This window comes from Polyodon spathula, chromosome 6, assembly GCF_017654505.1.
Source record: "Polyodon spathula isolate WHYD16114869_AA chromosome 6, ASM1765450v1, whole genome shotgun sequence".
Classification (NCBI taxonomy): domain Eukaryota; kingdom Metazoa; phylum Chordata; class Actinopteri; order Acipenseriformes; family Polyodontidae; genus Polyodon; species Polyodon spathula.
Genome location: NC_054539.1, coordinates 74,393,544 through 74,410,768, shown reverse-complemented (window position 1 = coordinate 74,410,768; position 17,225 = coordinate 74,393,544). Strand labels below are relative to the sequence as shown.

At 36.2% G+C, this 17,225-nt stretch overlaps 1 protein-coding gene across 4 annotated transcripts in view; it reads right to left on the bottom strand.

Moving 5' to 3' along the window:
• Window positions 1–204: 204 nt before the first annotated feature.
• The window catches only part of LOC121317622 (collagen alpha-1(XII) chain-like), an 85,857-nt gene continuing 68,836 nt past the window's right edge, over window positions 205–17,225 (bottom strand). For 3 of the 4 annotated variants that reach the window (XM_041253756.1, XM_041253757.1, XM_041253760.1), the window contains 15 exons: window positions 14,571–14,729; window positions 14,052–14,129; window positions 12,486–12,572; window positions 12,103–12,156; window positions 11,703–11,798; window positions 10,977–11,030; window positions 10,031–10,084; window positions 8,572–8,625; window positions 8,066–8,137; window positions 6,137–6,172; window positions 5,969–6,035; window positions 5,662–5,850; window positions 4,152–4,229; window positions 3,181–3,351; window positions 205–1,094 (listed from right to left, as the gene is read on the bottom strand). In XM_041253756.1, coding sequence (XP_041109690.1) covers window positions 958–1,094; window positions 3,181–3,351; window positions 4,152–4,229; window positions 5,662–5,850; window positions 5,969–6,035; window positions 6,137–6,172; window positions 8,066–8,137; window positions 8,572–8,625; window positions 10,031–10,084; window positions 10,977–11,030; window positions 11,703–11,798; window positions 12,103–12,156; window positions 12,486–12,572; window positions 14,052–14,129; window positions 14,571–14,729 — 1,386 coding nt within the window. In that variant the 3' untranslated portion in view covers window positions 205–957. Of the gene's footprint in view, window positions 1,095–1,904; window positions 2,240–3,180; window positions 3,352–4,151; window positions 4,230–5,661; window positions 5,851–5,968; window positions 6,036–6,136; window positions 6,173–8,065; window positions 8,138–8,571; window positions 8,626–10,030; window positions 10,085–10,976; window positions 11,031–11,702; window positions 11,799–12,102; window positions 12,157–12,485; window positions 12,573–14,051; window positions 14,130–14,570; window positions 14,730–17,225 lie in introns of those variants that run through there. The other variant, XM_041253758.1, reaches the window with a different exon arrangement.

Genomic DNA, 17,225 nt, shown 5'->3' with positions numbered 1-17,225 from the left:
TTTTTTAATAATTTTGAAATCTGCCCCACCCTCATCCCAAATGTCAAACATCTTCCTACAGCTATGATATATTACTAACACGTATAACAGATGTTTACATTAAAGGGTTACCACTTAACCTCTGTGTTAACATCAAAGAGATGGGTCTGTAGAAGAGAAATCATACCAGCACTATCCCCCAGTAATTAAAAAGGACACAAACTGTACATTTTCAGTAGTTTTATTGAAAAATGTTTCAGAAATAAATAAGAAAATAAGGCTGTGAAATTCACAATTTGCAGTTTAAACATGAAAGCAGCAATTCTATAGCAATAGTCTTGCAAACAAATTCCAACCGCAATGAATATCTAGAAAAAACCCCAACTATATTCTGATAAAAATAAAAAAAAAATCCCACAGTAAATATACAACACAGGCATGCAATTCCACCTCTGGTAAAATCGGCAGTGAGTTAGTATATCAAAACTACAATAACAAAATGGAAGCCATGTTTAACTATTGTATTGTGAGTTTTTTGTTGTTGGTAGATCTTGTAAGAAATATCCTCCTTATAAAGGCAATTAAAGAGGCAAAATATATAATGGCAATACAATGACAAACACTGGTTTTAAGAGAAGACAAGTGTGGTGGAAGGAAGATGCACTAGGGCACGTGAAAAATTTATTATTGGTTACCACCATGTAGTGTGCCACCGGAGATACTCAAATGCTACATTTGATAAGACGAGTGCATGTAATGCAGTTATATTACAAGCACAGACAATAAAGGGGACAGATAGCAGTTAGTAAGCTCACATGTTTTTAAAGAAATCATTTTTTTTTTTGCTATATTCACACATGCATAAATGTCAACTGCTAGGTAAACCAAATACATTGCTTGTGGAGAGCATGTGATTTTGATAACATTTTCATTTGTGAAAATAGCAACTCGTTTAACAAGAAAACCCATCCTCTTTGGCTACAGCGTTTTCCTCGCAGATTGCTTTCTTGACAGTGATCTCTTTCCACGCTGTATTTCTGTTTCCTCCTCCTCCTCTGTTATTGGTACTACGTAGGTTTCTGGCTCAGGTTGGTAAGGTCCTGGCTGGTAAGATTCTGCTTGGAAATATTTGTCTGATTGAACTGAATGATCGTATGCAGTCTTTGATTCCACATGCACACAGACTTTTTGAATGTTGTACATAATAACACAGCTACAGACATTATCGTTATCACATTATTAACATTGATATTAGCCAATAACTAGTTAGTTCCATGAATGGTTAAAAAATGCTTCAGAAAAAGAGAAAATGAATGGTCATTATAAACATGTAAACATTTTCTTTTTTTATATACATTTTTGCTTTTTTTGTTAAAGCCTTTGATTTATAGTACAGCAATTGTTCAAACAGCTGTAAAATTGGAATTACAGGGTTTTTGGAATGCATATAAATATATTATAAACTAAATTATTATTATTTTCTTAAACCTAGATACTCATTAAACATATTGGTTAGATAAAACCACGTGCCAGAGTACTAAAACAAAAATGATCTAGTGACATACAAGTGGTTTACTCTTAGAAATACAAATGGAAATTAAGTTTCCATCAACAGCCTTGCTGTACGTTTCTGGTGCTACTGTATTCCTTGCAGCTTATTGAGGTACAGATAAATAACTGGGAAAATACTTTCAGCATTTACATACAAGTGCAATTGGCACGTGCTTTAATTTAGACCTGAGCAGATAGGCTGTGTAAATTCATTAAGGGGTTATTAAATAGGCATACAGCAAGCAGCAGGCTACAATGCAACAGTTATTTGAAAGATGTTAACTGATTCTAGTGGCCATGACTCCAATAGAATCGTTTACAAGGCACAATTAGTTTATTTACAGATTGCGTGCCTTCATTACCATGTTAACTTGTTTTCTTGGCAGTACCTCCACACTGTTAGTAGTTTTACAAGCCCCTCTGCTGAAAGAAGCCTCTTTTTGTTTGTTTGTTTATTTGTTTAATTGGTTCAAGATGCAAACAGGCTCACTAGGAAGCCATAGCCGGTGTTTGTCAGATTTAGAAGCTGAAAAGTGTTGTTAGTACAAGAGTCCTCTCCTTTATGATGGCCAACAACGTTCATTAATCATATCCATGGTGAATATCCTTATAGGCTCATAAGCACATGAGCAAATATCTCAGAAACAGGATTTTCAGGAATTCAAACTGCAAGCAGCACAGGCGACTTAGAAAATGGGTTATGCCGAACCTGAAACAGGTTAAAGAGGATGTTAGTTTTCTCTGGGGAAAAAAGGCGTTTTTTTTTTTGTTTAAATAAATAAATGAGGTGATTATTACATACAGCACATACGTGAATGTTTTTCTTGTGCTAGGTTTTTCTTTAAATTAGTACTTTGTAATATGTTTAAACTTCATGTAGCATAATTTAGAAAACTTTGTGTAACTGCACAACTGGAAAAGTGATGGCTAATGATTATCTGGAATATACAGCTCTGGTCAAAAGTGATGGCTAATGATTATCTGGAATATACAGCTCTGGTCAGAAGTGATGGCTAATGATTATCTGGAATATACAGCTCTGGTTGAATTATGGAAGTGGAATTGTTTCTGATCCCAGATTGAATGTATGATGAGATTGTCTTTTACAGTCATGTTGTATTTAGGGATGTGAAATGACTGCTGTCTGTTTCTGGTCTTCTTGCCAGGACACATTAAGGAATGAATAAATAAAATAAATAAAATACTGTAAAAGTCTACAGGAAGCCATATTAGTAGATAGTAGATAATAGTTCATGTTAAATTTCGAAATGTTGCATTTTTCAATTTGTCATGTTTTTTCATTAAGTACTTTATATGAAAAACTACAAAGCGTTATGTAATTCAATATGTTAATTTGTAACCTTATTCAGCAGGTTTCAATTGATTTTATGAAGCAACATTTGTTTATTCTAGCGGGTGATGCAAAATGTTTGGCCAGAGTTGTGCAGTGACTCAAGAACATATTCATAAATGCTCCTGTACTATTTGTACTGATCCTCTTAATTGGTGTGAAATCTAACATATTCTTTACTTAATGTCTCTACATAAAATGAAATAGCTATAACAATAAGGAGATGTCTAATAAAATTGCTATAGCACTAAGAAGATGTCTAATGAAACTGCTTTAGCACTAAGGAGATGTCACCCTACCTGGGAATCCTTGTCCATTGTAAGGAATGCCCACACACTGAGAGGAGTCGCAGTATCCCGGTGGACCTGGAGGGCCCCTGATCCCAGGTATTCCTTGCCGACCAGAAGGACCGGGAGGTCCAGTGGAGCCCTGAGGACCTGGAGGGCCAATTGTAGATTCTCCTTGTTGGCCTAAATTTATTTAAAAAAAAACAAAAATAAACAATAATAACAAACTGACATCCTTCTCAAATCTCAGCTGAATTGGGAAGAAACCATTTTTTATGCCACTGCAATTTAAATATTTTAAAAAAAATAGCTCTGTTGCATTATTGGCACTTTCTCCTTTCTGTCTAGACAATGTAAACCTACTACGGAATCTTTTAATTCTTCCACGATCCCCACATGTGTTGTCAATGAAGCCATGAGAGGAAGCCCAATGTACAATATTCTGATTAGCCACTGACTCATCATCACTTGCTTCTTTACTTGTAGGCAATTTTTGACCCTTTATTCACAAACAGCGTTTGACCCATGCTACAGACATCAATAAATTGAATGCTTTTTCCAAGGAAGTCTCCATGGAACCCAATGCAACAGTCAAGCGCACTGTATTACAATTATATTGCATGACTGTACTAGACCTGCTACCTTATACCCCCTGGGTGGATGAAGTCATGCTTGTGTTGGATCATGCTGTACAGGGTTACAGAAATATTAAACTTGTGAAAGCCCCAACGTTGCCAGGTAAGAGCTGGATAAAACAACACAGATATCAGACATTACTACCACATGGGACCAATCCAATGGGTCCTCACAGATTGCTTGTGAAAGCCCTAATAGTGCCAGGTAAGAGCTGGATAAAACATAAAATGGCAAGAAGAAAAAATGCCTACGATCACAAACAGATCTCTTTTGGAGAGGAAACTTTGAATTACTGAACATGCTTGGCTTTCGTCATGAAATTTTACAGAATAAAGTATAACACATACCAGGCGGTCCAGGTAAACCTCTCTGTCCTTTTGATCCAATTCCTGGGTTTCCCCTTTCACCCTTTTCTCCTGGCATTCCTATTAAGTGTATATAAAACCCCCCAAAAAAGAAGCAATGGTTAGAATTACAGAGAAGTGTCTCGTAAATCATGACTTGAAACCAAAGAGCCAATTTTTCTAATGTAAAGACTTGCGTCTGGCTTATGTCATGATAATTGTCCCCGCATATAAACACTAGACATCTCTTGTAAGCCTTTAAAAACCTTTACTATTGGCAACTTTACCGCTAATATAGAAACCAAAGCCTGGAACATGGATAACAGTGTTGGTATGCTGAGAGGGAGAAGTGTTGGTAGATTTTTTAAATATTGCACTTCTTTCCATCTTACTTCCAGAAGTCACACGAAGAAGCACAAACATGTGTCTCTTTGGAAAAGCAGTGATTGGTTACTAAGAAGCAGGGCAGCTCAGTCCTCAGTAACCAACTGATGCATTTCCAATGCCTCATAGTTTGATGGATTTCTCTGTGTTCCACTTGACTTCTTAAATAGAATGCAGAGAAATCAGTATATTTATTAGTCCCATAAAATAAATACTATACATAATCAAATCCATGTTTGCCATAATGTGTGTGTGTGTCTTTTACATAGGAAAATTAAAATGAAATATTCCATTAAGTAAAATGTTGGGGATTGTTTTATTTTGCTAGCTCTGTGTACTTTGTTTTTATGCTGCCATAATTCTGATGGAAGTCAAAAGCCCTATGTTCCAACTGGAAAGCTACAGAACACCTGCTGTTAAAAATAGTACATAACAAAAAGAGATTGTTCATGGGAACTTGAGCTCTTGCTTTGGTATAATACATTATACAGATGAGCCAAAATAAATCTGTCAGGATGGAAGGGAATCCACCATTTTATGCCTCATCACAAAAGTATTAAGGCAGCCCCAGCAATTCAATTCCTACAGTAGCTAGTCATTTCCTTGGGCATCTGCAAATATGGATCTGCATTAAAAAGGTTCTAACAAACACTTCAGTTAATGTATAACTATATTCTCCAGTTAAAAAAAATAAAGCAATACTTATAATGCTCTAGTAAGCATTGCTCATGGACTGTAAGAAGTATTTAAATCTTTGATAAGGTTAACAAATGTCATTTTGAAATATAACATACTTGATGTTTAAATAAACAGCACTGGGGTACCTTGAATTAATTTATGGTACTGCTTACATAGCAAGTTTAAATTGAACTGCCTGACGCATATCTTGTTCTCAAATAATCGTACATACCTTTTTATTTCCACAAGGCAATGCAACGATACCTTTCGCTTTAAAAAAAATTGCTTTTAAAAAAAAAAAAAGTAATTTAACTTTGACATTTTTAATTCTGAAAAAACTTTTCCAATCCTTTAACCCTCTTTTTTTTAATTCGTATTGTCCAATCTTCCCTGTTGCTCAGCAGTTAAAATGTGGCTTGGTTCCACGGCTCTCTGGGTGTCTCATACGTACCTCTCTCTCCTGGAGGCCCCGGTACTCCAGGGGACCCTGGGAAGCCGGAAAGGCCAGCTTGGCCCTGCTCTCCTCGGGGCCCCTGGCTGCCCGAGGGACCAGGGGGGCCAGGGGGGCCAGGATTGTTGCGGTTTGAATAATAACCGTTGGGAATTTGGTTTAGCATCGTGTTAAACCGGTTCATCTGGCCTAAAATTCAAAATCAATATGGATGTATTATTTAAAGGCAAGATGAAGTAAGGCCATTGCAAAAGATGATCCATTGCATGTATTTAATACCATTTGGTAAAAAGTACTGCAAGTTTACCGTTCATCAGTTGTTCACAAACTTGTCTGGCAATTGATCTCATCATGTTTTGGGATGCAAAGTCTCCCTAAGAGAAACAATAAATATATTGTATTATGTGGAGCTAGAATTCCTTAGCTATTTTCTTTATTTTTTCAATGAAATTAAATTTTATAAAGTATCACTCACCCTCTCCCCCTTTTCTCCTTTCATACCAATTGGTCCCTAAAAAAAAAAGAAAAAATAATAAATACAACATCTGATGGCTGATAATGATATTGTATCTACATATGTACTGCAAACATTGACTGATATCTGTACATTATTATATCCAAACATGAGAACTGTATAAAAACTAGGTGTTCTACATTGTTGAGGATCCATGACCGAGTTTCACTCCTTATTGGGTAAACCCTTGAATTAATAGAGATGGAAGCACACAGCAGAAACCTGTGATGCAGGCTACTGGTAGATCAGTAAATGGATCAGGGTGAGGGTGGGTTGTTAATAAGGATTGTCTGGAAAGGGTTACTTGTTAAATAAGAATAAACACAATTTGAATACAGGAATAGTGTAACCTGTACTTTGGAGAAAAATGTGGTTAAATCAGTCCATGTGTAAAAGATCATGGGCTAGATTTTCAAAGCTATTTAATCAAAAAAAGTCATGAGCAATTTTTTTTCAGACAAGAAAAAATCAGATATATACAACTCATGCAATTAACTTGGGTGCTTTTGAGTAGTCGGATGTTGTTTCATTGTTCGTTTAGTGCTTTTACCCTTCAGACAAATAATGCTAATGAAGATTTGGAGTAAATAGCTTTGAGAACCCAGCCCCATATGTTTCAGGTTCTTTTGTAATATGCGTTTTGCACAGAATGTTCTGAACATGTACAAAAGATGGACATGTGCTGCCAGAACACAGTATGTGGCTCACATGGCATCGCTCACAAAGACCAGCAACATTATTTTTGACCACATCATTTTATGAAACAACAAAGCCTAAAGGAAAGTTCTTTACATGTCCAAAGGATTTATTGTTTAACAAAAATATGACTAATCTACTTTTAAAAACAAGGAGGGCTTTCTTCAAAAGGCAATCCTTTTATTAATTAATCAATGTAATCACTATTGTATACTGTACATGGTTAGGTTATATTTCTAATTCAAAATGAAATGTTACTTACTTCAGAAAATTTTAGCTCATGTTATTTAAAGAATGCTTTAGTCTGTTTTGAATAAATAAAGTTTAATTGTCCCTGCAGGAACATTCCATGCAAAATCATTTCAATATTTCATTTTCAAAAGGAAAAGGTTTAAAAATATTTCTATTATTCTATGATTTCTTATAACATTAATATGGTTTGACAACATTATTCTATTTTTTTTTTCAAGACAATGTCTGATCTCTGTTCCAATTGTTTTTGCTTTGAAACTCAGAAGACATAAAGATGAAATCCTGTCACAGTGGTTCAGTACACATAGCTGGCAGAACATCTACAAACTCCAGAGCCATAGAAAAAGCATGTGCATCTGATACTGGATCACAAAACTTTATCAAGAAATCCTTTTGATTCAATTTATTTTGTAGGCCACCATTAAAAGAAAATGTCATTTGAATGCACACCATAATGAATTGAACACTGTTGGTTAACCTGCTAATTAAGCTGTTTTAGTCACCAGTTTTAAACTCATTCATTGTATGTCCAGGTTTTAGCAAGCATTCAACAAACAGCAGGTGATACCCAGTTGAAGCAGTGTCCACAAACAGTCACTAACTACTGCTGATTTGCCCTTTTTGTTGGTTGTGAGTCAACCCTCTAGTACCTATGATATGCTACTACTATTAAATGTTTTGACTCTGAAGTAAATTTATCCAAAAGGGGCACAGTTTTCTACTGCCAATAGTAGGGACATGATTTACTTGCATGATAGTTATTAGTTGTGTATTCATCGATAAGAGATGAAAGAGAAATTGGGATGGAGTCAAAGCAATACCCTGTATAATTTACAATAGGGCTGACTGCTGTCAACACCTAGGTTATTCTCAACTACTGAACTCAACTATGAGGTGCATAACAAAAGAATCCTTGCCTTGCCACTAAAGCACAGTACTTACTAGTTGTCCCATATCTCCTTGCTTTCCAGGTTTTCCAGTAGATCCTGGCATTCCATGAGCTCCTGGAGGGCCCTATAGAATGGGACACAAATGATGAATTTGGAGGTTTGCAAAAAAAAAAAAAAAAGACATTTTGCAGGTGCACAGGCCCTGTTCTTTTGGCCCCCATTTTATTTGAATCCTTTGAAGCTGCTTTTCCCACTTTACTGACCTTCTACCAATTCTAGAAGTCAGTGAAGTAAATGCTTACCAAATGTACTGCAAAATGTTAAACTGTTTTTCTTTGCAGTTAACAGCCAACCTAAAAAAGCACATCAAAAAGTGTGCTCAAGATGTTTAGTAAAATATCTTAACTGTTAAAACCTGAGGCATTTTAAATTTCCAAAATACACTCATCAAGGAGTTCACTTTGAACACCCTTAACTCCACATCAGAGCTTTATAAAATACAGGATAAAGCTTCTGGGCAAGACAAAAAACAAAAAGGGGTTTTTTGTTTTTTTTTACCATTGGGCCTGGTGGGCCTCTTGGTCCAGATGGTCCTTCCTTTCCTGGTGGTCCCTGCATTATAGACAGAAAGAAAAACACTTACTAGGGATAAAGAAACCGTTGACGAGAAGAGGATTCAAAATGCTGTATCCTACTGTCTAACATCAAATTTGTGCATGTGATGTCTGATACATTTTGGTCCATACAAAAGCATATTGAAGAAAGAATGATTTCAAAATGTATTAATTTACTGTATCATTGGCATTAACACGGTACCACAGTAGTTCTCGTCTTACAGTACACAATAAATATATTTTAATTTGGTGTCTAGAGTGACAGTCATGGCAATTAAACAGTTTAGACAACAACATTTTTACAATGCATGGTCATTGCAATTCATTCCCATTAGCTATGTAAACAACAGCGCACAAATAACAGATCATTTACTGGGAACAGATATTATATTTCAGATATATTATATTTCAAACTTGCAAGCTTCAGCTTCAGAGGGTTCCATCAATTATGAATTTAAAAACAATCTTTCTTTTCTTTAATGTCAACCCAAAAAAAAGTAATATTTTCCAAACTCATTTTTTACTTTGTTTTTTTCTGTCTATAGCAGCTTTTATAGTCCATTCATTCAATATATCAAATACTGTATTTTTTGTGTGTGTTGTGAACGTATTTGTATGGAAAGTTGCATATTGGGTTTCGTTTAATATAAGATCTTCACCACAAGCAATTAAGAGCTATTTCTGAATATGACATCACTTAGATGGATGATCATTTACAGCAATTCTGCCTTTTTGAAAGGTACATACAAGAATGTTACTGTTTGGAAAATATGCTTGTAGGAATTAGATTACAGTGTCTGTGATACTAGATAAGATTTATGTAAACATAAATATTTAATACTGTAAAGATGACTACCACCAAAATGGTTTCAATATTTAAATACATGAACTGCCTAAAAGGGCACTGCATTTGCAAGCTGGCTTTCAGGCTTTGTTCAATTTATTTCAGAAGCTGGAAGATGTTTGATTGTAAGTCACTAGCAATTCTGGTTAATCCAGGAAATACCATTAAAAGCAATCATAACGGAAAACCAGTGTTGTACTGGAATTCTCAACATGCAATGAGGTAGATTAGTCTTACAGCACTGTTACTATGTATTTGTAGGCTACTGGTACAAATCCTTTCCAATGTCATAATGTTATAATGTGGAATCTGTTTGGAATTTGAATTGGAAGTAACTAAGCAGCAGCAGTGGCAGTGCTCACATACTGTAGGGGTCTGGAATTAGGATCTAAACATCAGCAGAGCTTAACACTGACCCCCACAAATGTATAAACCCACTCTTATCACTGACTCCTTCAGCTTCTTAATAAATCACCCGGATGGAAAGAAACACACCAGAATAATGAATACAAAGATCGGCTGCTGAAATAGACACCAGAAAGAAGGAAATGCAACTTACCCGTTCACCTGCTGGTCCAACTGGGCCTCGTGGACCAGTCTGCCCTGGATTCCCCTGGGAAAGCAAAGAAGAAGCAGCTTTGCAACCAAGACAAACCAAGCAGCTCCAATATCGTGACACATCTCTTCGTGACCAGCTTTAGGAACATCCTTACTGTACCACCCGTTCACAGCACCCTATCGCTGTTAATGCTACTCCATGCCTGGACGGGTTTTCTTATATTAAGACAGCATTTACCAGTTATTTTTAGTTTGGATTTGAGGTTTGCCAGGATATTAACAAAGCACTCAATAAGTTCCAGATCAATTTTATTGGCCTTTACACACCAGGTTTCTTTGCTTGGCTGATCATTAACTAGATGATGATTAAGAAGAAATGCATGACAGCCTAGCCTATTTGTTAATGAAACTCTATAAAAAGAGCAATTGCCTGTTGATTAAATAAGACTTCAAAATGTCTTCCAACTGGCATGGAAGATATTAATACCTACAGTACCCCATCAGAATGCTCCTGCTGTAGGCATGTACTGCATGCATTGATTCATAATAAATGAAAGGGTCTTATTGAGGGGCTTTTCAACTATTATATTTGTAATCTGCCAGCAAACCTGACGTGCTATACAATTAAACAGCACTGTTTTGATCAATTTGTACATTTTCATTACTAGAATACTAATAGTAATTGTATTTATTCTACCATTTGTGGAACTGAGGAGGCTTGTCATTGGCTCCCTCTCATCATTAACCAGACTACCAGGGCTTGCCGCTTTCTTTGCTATCTCTGTAATGGTGTCCAAGCTTTCAGCTGTGGAGGCTCAACCTCAAAACATCGTCCTTGCTAGTGAATGGAAGCGAGAGTGTTCTAATAAAATCACGTGTGTGATTCCCTGTATGGGTTACCTTTTGTATTCTTTACAACCACGTTATAGATTCAAAGAAGCACTTACTGTACGGCCAGGCAAGCCTGTGTCACCAGGATCACCTTTTAATCCTTGACGACCCTGAGGAAATAAAAAAGTAGTTATACATACATGTTTATTGTGCAAAGATTAGGTTCTTCATTGTTTTGTAAAACTTTTCTCACAAATACACCAAATTCACTTTAAGTTTCTGTTATTCTCGGACATAACGGAAAACAAAAAGTAAATCTTGACATATTAGGAGAAAGGGTTAAACTTACAGAAAGTCAGGTAAGTAGACAAATGTAACAAAGAAGATGTGACAGGTTTCCATTCTTACCTTGACACCATACATCACGGAAGAAAAACATGTTTTATACCATTTGACAGGAAAAAATGCCACCGTATACTGTATTGTACATCATTTAGCATTTGGGATCATTTGAGGGTACAGGTAGCGAGATGCAAACATTGTCTTTAGATGCAAGTCATTTTATACTGTATGGTAGGAGGAGAGCTTCCATGTACAGTAGTTTTCTGACTGCCACCACCTCATACTGCTGTAATTAGACTGTAATTTAAAGATCTTCAAATGACAAATTGGGTATATAATATGTTTATAAATGTATGTTTACGGATAACTGATGTTAAATTAGTTTTGGTTCAGTGGGTACAAAGGCAACCTAGCCCATGTGCAAACACCTTTCAGGGAATCCCAACATGTGCAATAAGAATATTTAAGGGTTCATATATCCTGTATTTTGGAAGACCTACTGGTTCTCCTGGAATAGACAGCCCGTTGGGTCCTTGCGGGCCTGGAAGTCCTTGTGGTCCTGGTGGGCCTGATTCACCCCGGGGACCCATTGGACCCTACAGAAAACCACAAATAATCTAAAGGTCACATTTCACACAAGAACATCTTTCTGAAGAAGCACATCTTCTGCCATCCCACCTTACAGCACAGTGCCACACAAAGGGTATTGGGAAGGTCTTACTCAAGTCTTTCATACCCTGCTGTTTTAACCTGCAGTATTGCATAACACTTACCTTTCGAGACATTTTGTAGGATGTCAAGAGATGCACATGTTGGTGTATGACGTGAATTGTTAAGAGTTAATGAAATACAGAGCTTTCTATTTGTAACACTAGCTTATCAATATAATACAGTACTTACAGCTGGGCCACTTTCACCTCGTTCACCTCGTGGACCTTTGCTTCCAGGACCTCCCTGGGAAAAAGATGACATTAGAGTAATGAAAAGAAACTTTGATACAGTCTGCAGACAGAAGGTCTCAAAAGGATAACCTAGAAGAAAACAATCACGCCAAAACTAAACATGATTTATAGCTCAGAAACCTTTTACCTCACATTTATTTTCAGAAATTAGCATTGTCCCTTGCTGATTCCCATATTGCATATGGTGTTGCCATCATGAAATACTTACCATATAAAGTATATTTAACAATTAGCCTCTTAACCTGAGGTAAACTAGAGGTAATACAGAAATTACATTTTATAGCACCATTGATTTTTTTTTTAAATCACAAACTCCCTTACCGACGGTCCGGGGGGCCCCTGTGGACCCACACTATCCTGTGCACATGTGCATGCATGTGGAAGGGCCGGGCATTTCGCTTCATCTCTCTGGAAACAAACAAATAAAAATACTTTTAAACAGCTGCTTACCATGCTCCCCAGCAATAACAACTGATCTACGGTTTTCAAGTTAATTTCTGAAGGTTTTCCAAGTTAAAAAAAAGATTAATTCCACTAAAGGTACAGAGGCAGGTTACACAGCCCTGCTCTGACAGTAAACAGCTTCATTCCACTAAAGGTACAGGAGGCGGGTACCCAGTCCAGTTCGGACAGATTGAAGCCAATGCCAGGGACATTTCCACATTTACCGATAGTACGGTAACAACTGCCAATGTGTGTCAAGTCATGAGGCATGTTGTCGTAGGTCTTGGTATTTTAGATATTGCTCATCTGGACTTGTCACATATCTCCCTGAAAGAGGTGAACCAGCAGTTGCTCAGTTTACAGCAGCAGAGGGTCCATGGCTTCATGATGTGAGTGACGTTTTTGTGGTGCCAAAACTGAGCTTGTTTAGGTGACCAGTGAACAGCATTTGTGTCACCAGGGTTTGCCTGAATTGGGGTAGCAGGCTGGTAAAGGATTTCATACCGTCAGTATGGACAATGTATGAAAGGTCTACTAATGTTGGACCATTTTGACAGGTAACTTCATTACAGGAGGCAACACCATAGGAATCTGCAGAAATGGAATACTGGTCTCCTGAATACCAGGTGGTGATACACTCTCAATCCATGTCCTGGTCTATTCTGACACAAAAGTGCAGAGATCGAAGGAGATTCCAGTGCTCAGCAATGCTCTTTTGATACAGCAGCTGTTTGGAGTGATCAAGTTACTCAAGTTGTCAGGTTATTTTATATATATATATATATATATATATATATATATATATATATATATATATATATATATATATATTATATTATATATATAGTTTTCGTATATAGCATATGTATATATATATATACTTATATAATTATAAATATATAAAATATATATTACCAAATACAAGTCACATAGTTGGAAAGTAAAAAAAATAATAATTTGAATGCCTGGTGTTGAATAGTGAATAGGTATTTACTGGTTACTATTTACTCATATAATTTACAAATGAAGCCACATACTTAAATTCCATGACTAACAACAGTACATAGAACTAGGAGACTACTATAAATACAGTACTGTATATATGGTGTGTTGTTGACAGAAGTACTTTTTGATGAATACAACCATTTCTAAAGTGAAACTGTATATAAATTATATAGCCTGCTACACTGAACTTTATGTGAGGCTCTTGTTGTCCCTTTCCTTTTTTTGTGACTTTCAACCAGATGTGCATTTAAATAATGTGCTTGATCTTTAACTCCATACCTTTTTATGGTATGTTTAATCATTCCATGTAGTGCTGAGTGTTGTTGAGAGTTTGATTGATTGGCTGCTAAGTTAACTGTAAGGCTGGTTATCAAAAGGTGAAAAAATGATCTAGACAAATGATCTGGGTGTAATGCTTTTCATTGCTGCTCTTCTTACCATAGCAGGGATGTCACAACATCTGTCTCTGCTAGACCAGCCTATGCTGCAAACGATATCAAACATCTGGAGCTGGAACTGGAAAACAAAATGGAATTTGATGAAACATGGTGTGGCGTGGCATGGCGTAGCGTTCCGGGCAAGACAGGTCTGCGGCTTTTGAAATATGAGACCCAGACAAAAAAACTCCCATTTAAGCGCTTTTTGCACACTTTTAACATATCACAAATGTCAAAACAAACAAAACACTCTACAAATATAAACAAAACAAAATAAACACAATACCACATCCAAGCTTTCCAGTGCACTCTTTCTTCCTTCACTTTTTAATCTTGTTTTTCTCTCTATTTCTCTCTCCTACACTCACTCTCCATCTCTCTTAATCTCCACTTACTGTACTTGTGATTGTGCTGTAGTGATCTCAGCACCCCAGTGAGTCGATGGCTAAAACCTGTCCTAAGAACACCATTATCTTATTTTTTCTTCTTTTAATATAAAAGGAATGTGGTTTTTACTCACTGTTGCCGATTCCCCTTTTGAAGCTCCTGACTGCCTCATTTTTCCAAGTATTTCGAAGCCATCCAACGTAATGTTGTTGGCTTCTTTAATCTCCTTCTCTGTGAACTCCTGACAGTCCACGTTTATCTTTACAGCTTTTGAGGTCACTGCAATATGAATCTGCAAAGAACAGACAATTACCGCCAAGGCTTTTAAAAGAAAACATGAAACAAACATTTACTTCATCATACTAAGTGTTTCTAATTACTGTAGTTACATAGTAGTTACTTAGTAAATACATGTGTATTGCTACATAGTTACAATGTTATTGTGCAGTTACAATGCACTTAACCTTAATCTTTATCCCCACCCAACCCTTGCCCTAACCCTTTTCTGATGCAATTGTGTACTTACATATACAGCATTGTTCATTTTAAGTACATTGTAACTATGCATGATAAACCATATATTTACATGTATTTACCAACATCAAATGCATTTTTCAAAGAAAAAAGTTTCATCGTTTGTCACTGAAGTTTCTTTTACTATCTTGTAGTACACAGTCAGACTCACATATCCGACCCTTTAAAATTTTGGCTTCAGTGATGGTTAAACACATGTGATCCATATTTCATTTTGTCCCGTTCCAACCTTTGTCCATTTTTTTCAGGGAACACAAAAAGATACAATGTCAAAAATACATAGCTGAAAGGAACGTGTTTTAAAATAAGTAAGCTTCCATTTAGATGTACTGTATTGGCTTTGTTGGCACAGTACTACATTTTCAGCAGAAGTAGTATTTTAATTCAGAGCAATATGATTCTAAAAATATCACTTGCCAAAAGAGACAACTGTGAACAGGTGGACTGTAATACAGTGCATATTTTTAAATCTGGTACATATTGTAGCAGTATGTAAAATTCCCCACCCATGCACATCCATCCAACTGCGTGAAACATAAAAGGCAATACAATTTAGCTGTCACGGATAATCAAGTACATTGTAACACTGAAGAGTTGGCTTCGTATCGGTAGTCCTACCGATGACGGAGTCGCAATTGCGCGTGAAGGGTAAGTGCATTGACTTGTTACATATATAATGGGGATTGATTTTATTCTTAATACAAGGACAGTATGACTGACATGTATCTGGGTAGCGCATATCTGAGTGCTGACTGTAGTACAGATAAATAGCAGCAGAACAACAATCATAAGTAGTGTGTTTAATATGGTTAGAATTTCACAGGCCTTCATAACTTACTTAAATGAACTGATAACTATAAAACAGAGGATAACAAAACTACCTTACTTTATAACAATCAACTGTGACATCACTCAAGTAAAGAATATTGCCCTGAACATTTCTGTTGCAGAGCCAGTAACCTTGAGTGGGGATGACAGATAAAAGGTGTGTTGCAATTTTACGGCTTTCACTTGTAATTGCTATTGACAGCAGCCATCAAAATCAGATCTAATCCGATTTGGATCGAGTTAAATCGAAAGCTAACATTTAAATAATCATGTTTGTTTTTTAGTTTGTTTTGGCTTTCTTCAAATCCATTTATCTCCATGTTTAGGTCTCAGTATGCCCAGGAAAATGCATATCGTTTTTGTGTGCAGTGTATTCAAAGTTAAAAAATGTTTTTGTGAGAGAGTTCTATGATTTTACACAATTAAATTAGGTATTTCATAAACATTAGATGAAAAGTTATATAGGAAACATTTTATTATTAAAAGTATATGTTAGTAAAGTTATTTGTATGCTGCTATTAGTTCAAATCAATACATTTAGTGCATATGGCAATATACGAAAAAATAGATACTATTATATGGATGTTTATCTTTAGAATATTTAACACCACTGGATTTATAAATATTTGCTTGGTCATTTTCCAGTAGTTAATAATAATACAAATAAATAACAGAAGGGGATCCCAATTCATTAATATGGAAACTTAAAGTGCTGTATAATGCACAAAGGCAAGTCCTGGGGTTACAGGACAATATCTATTTTGCCCTTACTAGATTGGTAACAAAGCTGTATAGCTTGACTAGCTGTCTAGCAGACTGTGATTACAACTCCCCTCTTCCCCTATTACATCAGGTATATGAACAGTTACCATATGCATATGTTATGCCTCTGAAACTTTCCATTAAGAGCTTTATTTCACAAAAAGAAATCAGATTACATTGCATTGGGTGGAGCACAGTTCTGCATATGATTTGACATACCACGTTTCGATGATATCATTTCGTGGTAAACCATAAAAAGAGCACACACTTCTACATTTCCATGATGACTCAATCCTGTTCCCTAGCTAGCTGCAGACTCAACTACTCTAGCAGAAGACAATGAAGTGCAGTACTTGGCATGTCTTTAGAGAGAGGTGATTCATAACAAAAGCACCAGATAGCATGCTACGGTACTTTTGGTTTGCAGTTCTAACCAACTATTTCATCTGGACCCTCTACGTCTTCTTTACCATACTGACAGGACTATCGCAAGGCAAAAGCAAGTGAACGCAACGGAGACTGATACATGTAAGCAGACAAAACCAGAACACTGGAATTATGTTGTTTTTTAGAAAATGCAACAAATAGTTCTACCAAATACATGATAATTCAATTTCTCCTTAAAATACATTTGAGAGTGACTCAAGTATCACAAGGAGGGAAC